General features: G+C 37.7%; 1 protein-coding gene across 1 annotated transcript in view; it reads right to left on the bottom strand.

Moving 5' to 3' along the window:
- Positions 1 to 290: 290 nt before the first annotated feature.
- LOC144956754 (N-terminal kinase-like protein) overlaps positions 291 to 12541 on the bottom strand; it is a 34180-nt gene continuing 21929 nt past the window's right edge. The window contains exons 14-19 of the mRNA XM_078887445.1: positions 11346 to 11483; positions 10377 to 10561; positions 3417 to 3530; positions 3155 to 3283; positions 2701 to 2893; positions 291 to 1105 (exon numbers count right to left, since the gene is read on the bottom strand). Of these exons, the coding sequence (XP_078743571.1) occupies positions 945 to 1105; positions 2701 to 2893; positions 3155 to 3283; positions 3417 to 3530; positions 10377 to 10561; positions 11346 to 11483 (920 nt within the window). The 3' untranslated portion in view covers positions 291 to 944. The remainder of the gene's footprint in view (positions 1106 to 2700; positions 2894 to 3154; positions 3284 to 3416; positions 3531 to 10376; positions 10562 to 11345; positions 11484 to 12541) is intronic.

Genomic DNA, 12541 nt, shown 5'->3' with positions numbered 1-12541 from the left:
CTCTCTCTCTCTCTCTCTCTCTCTCTCTCTCTCTTCTCTCTCACTCTCTCTCTCTCTCTCTCTCTCTCCTCTCTCTCTCTCTCTCTCTCTCTCTCTCCTCTCTCTCTCTCTCTCTCTCTCTCTCTCTCTCTCTCTCTCTCTCTCTCTCTCTCTCTCTCTCTCTCTCTCTCTCTCTCTTTCTCTCTCTCTCTTTCTGTTCCTCCTCCTCTCTCTCTCTCTCTCCCTCTCCTCCTCTCTCTCTCCCTCTCTCTCTCTCTCTCTCTCTCTCTCTCTCTCTCTCTCTCTCTCTCTCTCTCTCTCTCTCTCTCTCTCTCTCTCTCTCTTTCTTAAACAAAAAAACACAAACAATTATTAATTAACTCTATCAACCTGCCCCGGCAATTAAGTCATTGATATTGTGTAACTAACCCCCCCCCCCCCCCCCCCCCCCCCCCCAAAAAAAAAAAACCCAAAAAAAAAAACAAAACAAAACAAACTAATTTTAAGGTCATTGCTACAACCATATGTTTTTGTTCCAATGCACCAGATAATTATTAAATTAAGGCCTTCCTTCTCATATCTCCATCCACATATATGCGTTATCCCTACACCAGTGAGTTGTAAGACAAATGAGTGCTCTTCTTTTCAAACATATAGTTAAGACTCATGGACAGATTTTGGTTAGGTAAAGGGTCATTGACATAGAGAGAGAATATAGACTTTATTTTATAATTTAATTTAAAAGTTTGGAAAGCTACAGAATTTACTTTCAATCATTTTGTTATTGAATAGAAGGCAAACAAAAGAAAAAAGACGATCTAAAATATTCTTTATCCAAATATAATGTTATTCATGATTTGAGTAGGTACTGTCTTCCACAAGCTTTTAGGCTGCTGAATTTCACATGGAAGACGAAAAAATACATGAAAATAACCAAATAACATCAAATCATCTATGATTTTGTGTCATGACAAATCTACAACTTTCTTAGCACCTAATTTCATAGCACCACCGCCTGTTTTTCTTGCTTCCCGTTTCTCCTGCAGCTCTTTTTGTCGTTGTTGTCTTTTCTCTGCCTTTTCTCTTTTTAACCTTTCAGCTTCAGATTCACCTACTGTTGTAGAGTCTAAAATGAAAAAGAAACGTTGTGAACTGACTTCATATATTTCGAATTTTTCATTCTTTTATTGATATAAAACAAATCATTTACCAAATCACACAAATGTTTACAATTAATTGAAAGAGGTATAATAAAAAATGATGACGTTTGTGTCAGAATTCAAATTCTAATGTAGGCATGGTGATATTGTTGTGATGATCTATCCTGTCATTGTTGCTTATTTTCCAAAGGTATTATATTGTGGTTTTAACATTCAACTGGCAACGTAATTCTCTAAATGTATATCCTATGGATATCATTCTGTTGTCCAAGTGAACATGTAAAGACTTTTTTTACTTATCTAAACCAGCGAACATATAAAGACAAAAGTGTCTGAAGTAAAGCTTAAACAATTAATATAATAATAATAATATTAATAATAATAATAATAATAATAATAATAATAATAATAATAATAATAATAATAATAATAATAATAATAAATAATAACAGTGCACTCTTATAGAGCGCATGGTATCCTCAACCACGGGGCTCTTGGCGGTTTACATCAACACAAAATAATATTAAAGAAAATACATGACATCTAAAAAGAAATGTTTTCAAGGATTTTTTTAACACAGACAATGATTTGGACTGCCGGAAGCTCTGTGAAATGGTGTTTCATATAGATAGACCAAAAATGAGAAAAGGACCTTGTTCTCGCCTTTGTACGAATATGTGGGATAGCTAAATGGGTGGTGTCAATGAAGGAATGCAAAGAACTGGTTGTCGAATATTTCTTAAGGAGTTCTGTAAGGTGGGGAGGGGCAGTGTTTTCCAGACAGTGATAAACTATGACACATGCTTTGAATTTGACCCTTTTCTCAACAGGCAGCCAGTGTAACCTTCGAAGCAGAGGTGTGGTAGAATCAAACCTCTGCTTTCGAAAGACTAATCTGGCAGCATTACTTTGGACCATCTGCAGCGGCTGAACTTATTTTCCAAAACACCAAACAACAGAGCATTACAGTAATCCAGCTTTGAAAATAAAAGAGAAATGACAGGTTTTTTGGTACATCCTCAAAAAAGAACTGTCAGAAAGATCTAATTTTTTTCAACTCACATATTAATACGCATTGAGTTAAATTGGTGGTCCATCGACAGTTCTGAATCTAAGAAAGCTCCAAGATTTTTTACCTTGCCAACAATATCTATGGACACCTCTCCTACTTTCAATGTCGTCTTGTTCCACAATCTTCTGTTCCCTACATACATCACCTCTGTATTGTCGTCATTCAGCTTTAGCCTGCTCCTTCCCATCCAATCCTTTACACCCGGTACACATTTTTCACATGTACTTATGACATTTTGTATGTTTTTGGTACATTCTGATTCAACAACTGGGTGTCATTATCATGTTGGTGGTCAGACAGGCCAAAGCCTCTGATAACCTTTGAATGCGTTACTATGCCACCCCACCTCGATCCCTCACCCAGCTAAAAGTGCTTAAATAACTGAGTACCAGATATGAAAATTAAAAATTATGTGTCTTTATAAAGAGAGTGCAAGCAATCATTCCAATTCAACTTTGCAAAATAATAACTAGTCTACCCGTTCCTCACCATTGATATCTCCCCAAGCATCTGCATCATCTCCCCATCCTTCACTGTCCCCCCAGCCACTGCTTGTTTTATGGGAGACAGTTGGAGATTTAGTCTTTGTGACGTCTCTGCCTGGACTTGTTCTGACAGGAGAGCTTCTTGGCGGTGTTTCTCTAATGGGTGTGTTGGATTTGGATCGTGGTCTCTCACCACCCTGGTGCAATGATATCAAATAAAATATATTATGCATATTCATGTATACTGATATATCATTTGGATATAAAACAAAGTACTCTGTATCGTTTGTAAATTATATCTTTAGGATGAAGGAATGATGAAGCAAATTGTCCAACAATGAAACTAATTAGCTGAATCAATGCATGTTCTACCAAACTGACAATGACAAGTGAAGTGGCAACATTTAACATCAATGTAAGATTAAAGATTTTTAAAAGAAAAAAAAAAATGAATTTACCCCTAATGATGAGAAGAAATGGTCCTCAGTATCTCCACTCCAGTCATAAGCAGCTGTAGTTTTGAGGCCCGAATGTCTAGTTGACACAAATTCGTCAGCTTTGGGCTTAGCCATTACTTTTGGATCCATCTAAAATAATGTGCAAAAAACAAACAAAACAACCTTCTTATGGATGTGATGTAAGATAAGATATCAAATCATTCAAGCACAACTTAGAGCTAATTAAGGTACCAAAAGCTAAAATATTAAAAAACAAAATCACCTTTGGAGCAGTTGTCTGTTCTATACTACCCCAATCCTCGTCATCATCATCCCATCCATTGTTGTTTCCATCATCTTCTTTTGTCATGGGATCAAAGGCTGACTTGGATGAAGACTGGAATTTATGACATTGACAAAAAATGGAATAAATTAAACAATATGATGGGTCCTGACAGTTCAAATGCTGTAGCACTTGATTCATAAGCAAATGATTCATAAGTTTTGAACTGGGTTCAGTTCTTTTCTGATTTCCCATTGTGGTGCTGGACCTATTAGAGTTGGTGAGATGTGTTTTGCAATCAATGATTGTAGAGCGTCCCTCTCATAGCCAGGCGAGGTGGCGTAGCAATCAGGCCATGGGTTTGACTCCCCATTGCCGCTAAATTTTTATTTTCTATTATCCTCTGACATTTTTCTACTCACTATATTTCTTGATATTTGCAATCATCTTGTATTTATCCAAAGGGAATAAAGCAATTGTTATTTTCAATTGATGACTACAGAAAGAGGGATGTACACAAGTCATATGTAGGAAATACAATGTTCTAAAGCTTCCTATCATTCAACTTAAGTAATTCAGACTATTGAGTGCAATACTACACAATTGAAAAAGAAATACAGTTCACTCCGGATAATCACAAGATATGAAGTGAATAGAAAAGTGCCAGAAGACAATAGAGAATAAAAAATTTTTCGCGGCGGTGGTGGGGTTTGAACCTGCGACCTTATTGGTACGACAACTCCGCCTGGCAGGTGAGAGCGTGGCTCTACCGTGTGAGCTATCCACGAACACAAAAATATTCGTTTCAAACTCAAAGTCATTACTAGATCCCTCTCTCACCCACTTCTTGAGATCGCCGATTCGTTCGTACACCACCATCGCGAATAATTTTGACCAGCAGTTAAGCCTAATAGCCAATATTCTCAACACAAACATATAACATAGAAACGATTGAGACATTGAGTATGCTCCGGTGTATGGGGTGAATTTTAATTCAGAAAAGTGAGTGGAGCAGGCACTTATGTTGGTAACAACAAGATATGAAGTGAATAGAAAAGTGCCAGAAGACAATAGAGAATAAAAAATTTTTTTCGCGGCGGTGGTGGGGTTTGAACCTGCGACCTTATTGGTACGACAACTCCGCCTGGCAGGTGAGAGCGTGGCTCTACCGTGTGAGCTATCCACGAACACAAAAATATTCGTTTCAAACTCAAAGTCATTACTAGATCCCTCTCTCACCCACTTCTTGAGATCGCCGATTCGTTCGTACACCACCATCGCGAATAATTTTGACCAGCAGTTAAGCCTAATAGCCAATATTCTCACACACAAACATATAACATAGAAACGATTGAGACATTGAGTATGCTCCGGTGTATGGGGTGAATTTTAATTCAGAAAAGTGAGTGGAGCAGGCACTTATGTTGGTAACAACAAGATATGAAGTGAATAGAAAAGTGCCAGAAGACAATAGAGAATAAAAAATTTTTCGCGGCGGTGGTGGGGTTTGAACCTGCGACCTTATTGGTACGACAACTCCGCCTGGCAGGTGAGAGCGTGGCTCTACCGTGTGAGCTATCCACGAACACAAAAATATTCGTTTCAAACTCAAAGTCATTACTAGATCCCTCTCTCACCCACTTCTTGAGATCGCCGATTCGTTCGTACACCACCATCGCGAATAATTTTGACCAGCAGTTAAGCCTAATAGCCAATATTCTCAACACAAACATATAACATAGAAACGATTGAGACATTGAGTATGCTCCGGTGTATGGGGTGAATTTTAATTCAGAAAAGTGAGTGGAGCAGGCACTTATGTTGGTAACAACAAGATATGAAGTGAATAGAAAAGTGCCAGAAGACAATAGAGAATAAAAAATTTTTCGCGGCGGTGGTGGGGTTTGAACCTGCGACCTTATTGGTACGACAACTCCGCCTGGCAGGTGAGAGCGTGGCTCTACCGTGTGAGCTATCCACGAACACAAAAATATTCGTTTCAAACTCAAAGTCATTACTAGATCCCTCTCTCACCCACTTCTTGAGATCGCCGATTCGTTCGTACACCACCATCGCGAATAATTTTGACCAGCAGTTAAGCCTAATAGCCAATATTCTCAACACAAACATATAACATAGAAACGATTGAGACATTGAGTATGCTCCGGTGTATGGGGTGAATTTTAATTCAGAAAAGTGAGTGGAGCAGGCACTTATGTTGGTAACAACAAGATATGAAGTGAATAGAAAAGTGCCAGAAGACAATAGAGAATAAAAAATTTTTTCGCGGCGGTGGTGGGGTTTGAACCTGCGACCTTATTGGTACGACAACTCCGCCTGGCAGGTGAGAGCGTGGCTCTACCGTGTGAGCTATCCACGAACACAAAAATATTCGTTTCAAACTCAAAGTCATTACTAGATCCCTCTCTCACCCACTTCTTGAGATCGCCGATTCGTTCGTACACCACCATCGCGAATAATTTTGACCAGCAGTTAAGCCTAATAGCCAATATTCTCAACACAAACATATAACATAGAAACGATTGAGACATTGAGTATGCTCCGGTGTATGGGGTGAATTTTAATTCAGAAAAGTGAGTGGAGCAGGCACTTATGTTGGTAACAACAAGATATGAAGTGAATAGAAAAGTGCCAGAAGACAATAGAGAATAAAAAATTTTTCGCGGCGGTGGTGGGGTTTGAACCTGCGACCTTATTGGTACGACAACTCCGCCTGGCAGGTGAGAGCGTGGCTCTACCGTGTGAGCTATCCACGAACACAAAAATATTCGTTTCAAACTCAAAGTCATTACTAGATCCCTCTCTCACCCACTTCTTGAGATCGCCGATTCGTTCGTACACCACCATCGCGAATAATTTTGACCAGCAGTTAAGCCTAATAGCCAATATTCTCAACACAAACATATAACATAGAAACGATTGAGACATTGAGTATGCTCCGGTGTATGGGGTGAATTTTAATTTTTATTCTCTATTGTCTTCTGGCACTTTTCTATTCACTTCATATCTTGTTGTTACCAACATAAGTGCCTGCTCCACTCACTTTTCTGAATTAAAATTCACCCCATACACCGGAGCATACTCAATGTCTCAATCGTTTCTATGTTATATGTTTGTGTTGAGAATATTGGCTATTAGGCTTAACTGCTGGTCAAAATTATTCGCGATGGTGGTGTACGAACGAATCGGCGATCTCAAGAAGTGGGTGAGAGAGGGATCTAGTAATGACTTTGAGTTTGAAACGAATATTTTTGTGTTCGTGGATAGCTCACACGGTAGAGCCACGCTCTCACCTGCCAGGCGGAGTTGTCGTACCAATAAGGTCGCAGGTTCAAACCCCACCACCGCCGCGAAAAATTTTTTATTCTCTATTGTCTTCTGGCACTTTTCTATTCACTTCATATCTTGTTGTTACCAACATAAGTGCCTGCTCCACTCACTTTTCTGAATTAAAATTCACCCCATACACCGGAGCATACTCAATGTCTCAATCGTTTCTATGTTATATGTTTGTGTTGAGAATACTGGCTATTAGGCTTAACTGCTGGTCAAAATTATTCGCGATGGTGGTGTACGAACGAATCGGCGATCTCAAGAAGTGGGTGAGAGAGGGATCTAGTAATGACTTTGAGTTTGAAACGAATATTTTTGTGTTCGTGGATAGCTCACACGGTAGAGCCACGCTCTCACCTGCCAGGCGGAGTTGTCGTACCAATAAGGTCGCAGGTTCAAACCCACCACCGCCGCGAAAAATTTTTTATTCTCTATTGTCTTCTGGCACTTTTCTATTCACTTCATATCTTGTTGTTACCAACATAAGTGCCTGCTCCACTCACTTTTCTGAATTAAAATTCACCCCATACACCGGAGCATACTCAATGTCTCAATCGTTTCTATGTTATATGTTTGTGTTGAGAATATTGGCTATTAGGCTTAACTGCTGGTCAAAATTATTCGCGATGGTGGTGTACGAACGAATCGGCGATCTCAAGAAGTGGGTGAGAGAGGGATCTAGTAATGACTTTGAGTTTGAAACGAATATTTTTGTGTTCGTGGATAGCTCACACGGTAGAGCCACGCTCTCACCTGCCAGGCGGAGTTGTCGTACCAATAAGGTCGCAGGTTCAAACCCCACCACCGCCGCGAAAAATTTTTTATTCTCTATTGTCTTCTGGCACTTTTCTATTCACTTCATATCTTGTTGTTACCAACATAAGTGCCTGCTCCACTCACTTTTCTGAATTAAAATTCACCCCATACACCGGAGCATACTCAATGTCTCAATCGTTTCTATGTTATATGTTTGTGTTGAGAATATTGGCTATTAGGCTTAACTGCTGGTCAAAATTATTCGCGATGGTGGTGTACGAACGAATCGGCGATCTCAAGAAGTGGGTGAGAGAGGGATCTAGTAATGACTTTGAGTTTGAAACGAATATTTTTGTGTTCGTGGATAGCTCACACGGTAGAGCCACGCTCTCACCTGCCAGGCGGAGTTGTCATACCAATAAGGTCGCAGGTTCAAACCCCACCACCGCCGCGAAAAAATTTTTATTCTCTATTGTCTTCTGGCACTTTTCTATTCACTTCATATCTTGTTGTTACCAACATAAGTGCCTGCTCCACTCACTTTTCTGAATTAAAATTCACTCCGGATAATCGCACCTCGGTTAATTGCAACTTTCGGTTAATCGCAACATTTCCCAATTTCGGTTAATCGCAACAAATTTTCGACCTCAAAAGGAGGCAAATTCATGGAATCAATCAAACAAAATCTCATGATCAGATTTCATCATGTGAAATCATGACATGTTGAAGAATCGAGAGTGGGCGGGATTTAATACTTCATTAGTGTGTCACCACACTATTAGAGACAAAAGAGGCAGGGCTTAGCAGTTCGGGTTTGTGCGGTCATCTGTGACCAATTAGACATGAGGCGAGTGGGCTGGGTGTGGTTTAGACAACAGATAGACGATGACAGTTGTGAGGAGAGACTGAGCGATGATATTCTTCGTTTAGTGATTAACAACTGTGCATTGTGGCCAAAGGTTTGGTGAGACCTCATTGTCTCTCATCACTGCTAATTTCTTGGACTCTTACAAATGTTGAGAACAAAATGTGAAAGTGAATCCAATCTTAAGATGTCGGCTTGCCTCAAATCTGATTTTGCTTGTCAAAATCTATACAGGGCTGTCGTATATTTTTTTCTATTCCAATCAAATTGCTCAGTCTGTGGTGGACTCAGAACAATGTTTACAACAACTGATTGGATTTACCATACTTGTGTAAAATGTTGCAATAGTGGGCAGGAAACTCAACTTCGGATAATTGCAACTTCGGTTAACCGCAACATTTTTGCTGATCCCAAGGTGTTGCGATTATCCAGAGTGGACTGTATATATCAACTTAAAGATTCAAAAATACTCATTTCAAGGGCTATTTCACAATCAAAATTTGTTCCAGTTTTTGTAGTAGGAAGTGGATTGCACTTGTTGTATCCTTATCGATGAAGATGCATGCAAAATGCTAGTTCACTCACTGATTACCTCTAGACTTGACTATTACAACTCCCTCCTCTACAGGTTGCCAAAAAGCTTGATTGCAAGACTGCAGCTACTCCAAAATAAAGCTGCTCATATTATTACCAAATCAAAAAGTCAGATCACATCACTTCAGTCTTGCAGTCGTTGCATTAGCTTCCCGTGAAGCGGATTGCTTACAAACTTGCCTGTTACTATTTTAAGTGCTCCATGGCACTGCTCCCAACTACTTATCATCTCTTCTTTCTATCTAAAATCCGAATCGCTCTCTCTGCTCATCTACTTCCCTGTACTTAAACCGTTTGTAAGTTGAATTTTTCACGATGTGCTTTCGCATATTCTGCTCCTGTGTGGAGTGCTCTTTCAGCGGATACCAGACACCATAATTCTCTGTCGTCCTTTAAAGCCTCTTTGGAGACAGAGTATTTCCTTTCAGTTTTCTGTGAGTGATTTTATTGATTTTGTTGAATGATATAAATGAACACATGTGCATATATGTATAAGCGCTTCCGAGCACTTTTGGTGGAAAAGGGCTCTATAGAAATCATGCATTATTATTATTATTATTACAAAATTTATAATCAAAAATTGGAGAGGGAGGCCAAAAAAAGAGAAAATTCTGACATGTTATGATTTAATTTGATTTCATTTGGATGCTGCACAAATTGAATGTCCAGAACCCAATGATAAATAGGAATATAACTTTTAAATTCATGTTTGCTTTAAGTGAAACATGCTTCTGCTGGCGTATTGGCTTCCAACATCAATAATCAGCAAATATGTGAAGTCTGGTAACATCAAAAAGATGAACCAAAAATAATTCAAAAAGTAATTTTTTCGTTCCATTTGTCATTTCCAAGAAATGATCGAAAATCTGGCCCCAATATAACAATTAACTGAAAAGAATTGCTTCCCCTTTACTATTTAAACTATTTTCTTAAATAAGAAAATAATTTTCAATGTTCTTTACATTACACATTCTGCTTAGATTGGACTGTTGTACCTTTCAATGTGCATTATCAGTAATGTGTGATACTAAACAAGAGTAGTGTGTAATCACATTATGACATTTAGGTAATGATGGACAACTATACATCTTTTGACCTTCTCTTGATGTTCAGTCACTTTACTTGAATCAAAAGATAAAACAAAGCTCTTTAAATTTCGGTTTAACCTATTTTTAGTGCATTTAAATGAACAACCAAATGATAAAAAAAAAAAACAGGAAAAGAAAGCAGTGCTATAGAATATTGAAGTCATTGAGGCTAGAAGCAATTGCATTGTGAAAGGCAGGTGTAGTTGACTTATATAAAAAAGGGATGATTAAAAAATAGAGGAGAAAGAACCCCGTCCCATCATGTTTCCACTAATCAAATGAATTTTTAAAAAGTCCACCTACATCCATGTCACCCCAGTCATCTTCACCCCAGCCATCATCAGCTGTCTTGTCATCCTCATTTTCCTCGTAATCACCCCATTTATCTTCATTGGATAACCTTGATGAGGGATTGGATAAGGGTGCATTTTCTGAAGATGACGATTCTTGTGCTTTCGACTTTACTGTTAAAGTACCCTGTGTAGGAGCTGAAGGAACAAAAAACAACAAACCAAAAAATATTTTAAACCAAAGAAAAACGTCAAAACTTTATGAGCAAAAAAGGAATTCCACAAAAAAAAAATTTTTTTAAATCAAAACTTAACAAGGAATTCAGTTGAAACCCTATCGTAAGAGTTGTACCTAAGGTTTATCCCTAATAATGTGAATTAAAATCATAGAATAAATATGCTTGATTTCCAAAATTACAAGATCCTATTTGTCTTTTTGCATTTCATTTGCATGACCAAACATGCAACTATTTGTCTTTTTGCATTTCATTTGCATGACCAAACATGCAATAAAGTCATCGGTGACTAAAAAGTTTAAAACCTAACCATATCATTAATTTCGATATATGGTATGGAATCAAGCAGTTTGTCAAATACGGAAATTAAAAAAAAAATTAACACTCTAAAAAAATACTGAAAAAAACTTTATAACGTTACTAAAGGTGGTGTTGTTTAACAAATGACAAAATCAATCATGGATTTCAATGGCTGTGAAAGATTTCCCATTTGAAAACAAACAAACAAAACACAAAACAGCGACTTATTAATTTTTTTGAAAGATCGTTTCAGTGTACCTCCCATCGAGGATACTGTCTGAAACAAACAAACAAACACATTTATGCATATTTCTTTATCACACTTTTTTTTTAGTCTTAAAAGGGCAGTCCTTGAGTCTTTTATCAATGATATAAACTTATTTTCTTTACATTTTAATTATTGAATAATTCTTTAAAATACAGCATGAAATCGGCTTCAGCTATACCTTGATTTCCGCCAGCAGCATTCTTGGTGGTTGCTTTATTGTAGATCTTGGAAGTGAGGGAAGACATTCCTGTGACAGCCCATCCAGCCCAACCTGAGGTAGAAACCTCTCCAGCTGAGCCTGAATTGACATCTTTTTCTATAAAATAATTATAATATCACCGTAATTCAACTGTCAAATCAAAGACAGGTAAAATTAATCAACTTAACAAAGACTTACACATCAATATGATTCGTGAATTTTAATATGCTTAAAAGTTTAAACGATGAAAAACTTAAATTTGACAAAAATACACTACATGCCAAGAATGTAAGATTTTTATTTGTTAAAAGGAGATAAAAAGAAAGAGACTCCGGATCTTGGATTTTGGACCAGGGTGTCAGCACAGGGCTGTGAAAGGGAGAGCATTGGTTCTTTTTCCTTTAAAAAGTCTTCATAAACAGCACATCATGCTAAAAGTAGTTGATACAAGGAGAATATGCGAGAAAATCTGAAATCTTTGAGAAAAATAATATATCTATAGTTTCTGAATGATTTAAGTTACTTGGCAAAAGAAAATAATCTTTAGATGCTTAACCTTGAAATAAAACAATCTAAAATGATCATTGTTCTAAGCAAAATTAATCACTCCAATTGCTTTACTGACTAATGCAAATGCATTTGGGTCGGTAAGTTTGTGGAATCTAAAATGTTTGTTTTTGTTTGTTTTTAGGGGTTTTATTGCTTTTGCAACACTACTAAGTCGTTTCAGCACCAATAAAAATGAAGATGATAGACGAAAAGTTGTCGATCTGAAGTTAAAAGCACCTACGACTGATTCAAATAGGGAACAGAAGATTCCACAAGCAATCCGCCCATGATCCTATTTTGACATTACCTAAAAGTCCCATCCAGGTACAAGCAAAGGATCCTGCTATGAAGGGTACACTCAAATGTGTACAAATTACAATATATTCAAAACTAATTATTATAATAGTTCATAAGAGAGAGATAATTTTTATGGTATAATATACATCTCTCAAAAAAAGTTACTATACATTTGACTGTCTCCCTACTGGCTGAAGATCCCTGCCACGACCAGGAAAAAGATAGAGCAATCTCAATCCAAAATAAAGATAAGATGTCGCATGGAAAGGGAAAACATGTGTTGGGGGATAGAAGGCACAGCAACTGACCTCACAGCTCACTGTGGAAGT

Source organism: Berghia stephanieae, chromosome 1 (genome assembly GCF_034508935.2).
Source record: "Berghia stephanieae isolate SIO BIC M18660-M18661 chromosome 1, UCSD_Bste_1.3, whole genome shotgun sequence".
NCBI classification, from domain to species: domain Eukaryota; kingdom Metazoa; phylum Mollusca; class Gastropoda; order Nudibranchia; family Aeolidiidae; genus Berghia; species Berghia stephanieae.
The sequence above is the reverse complement of the archived record's forward strand: the minus strand, read 5'-3'. Positions and strand labels throughout refer to the sequence as shown.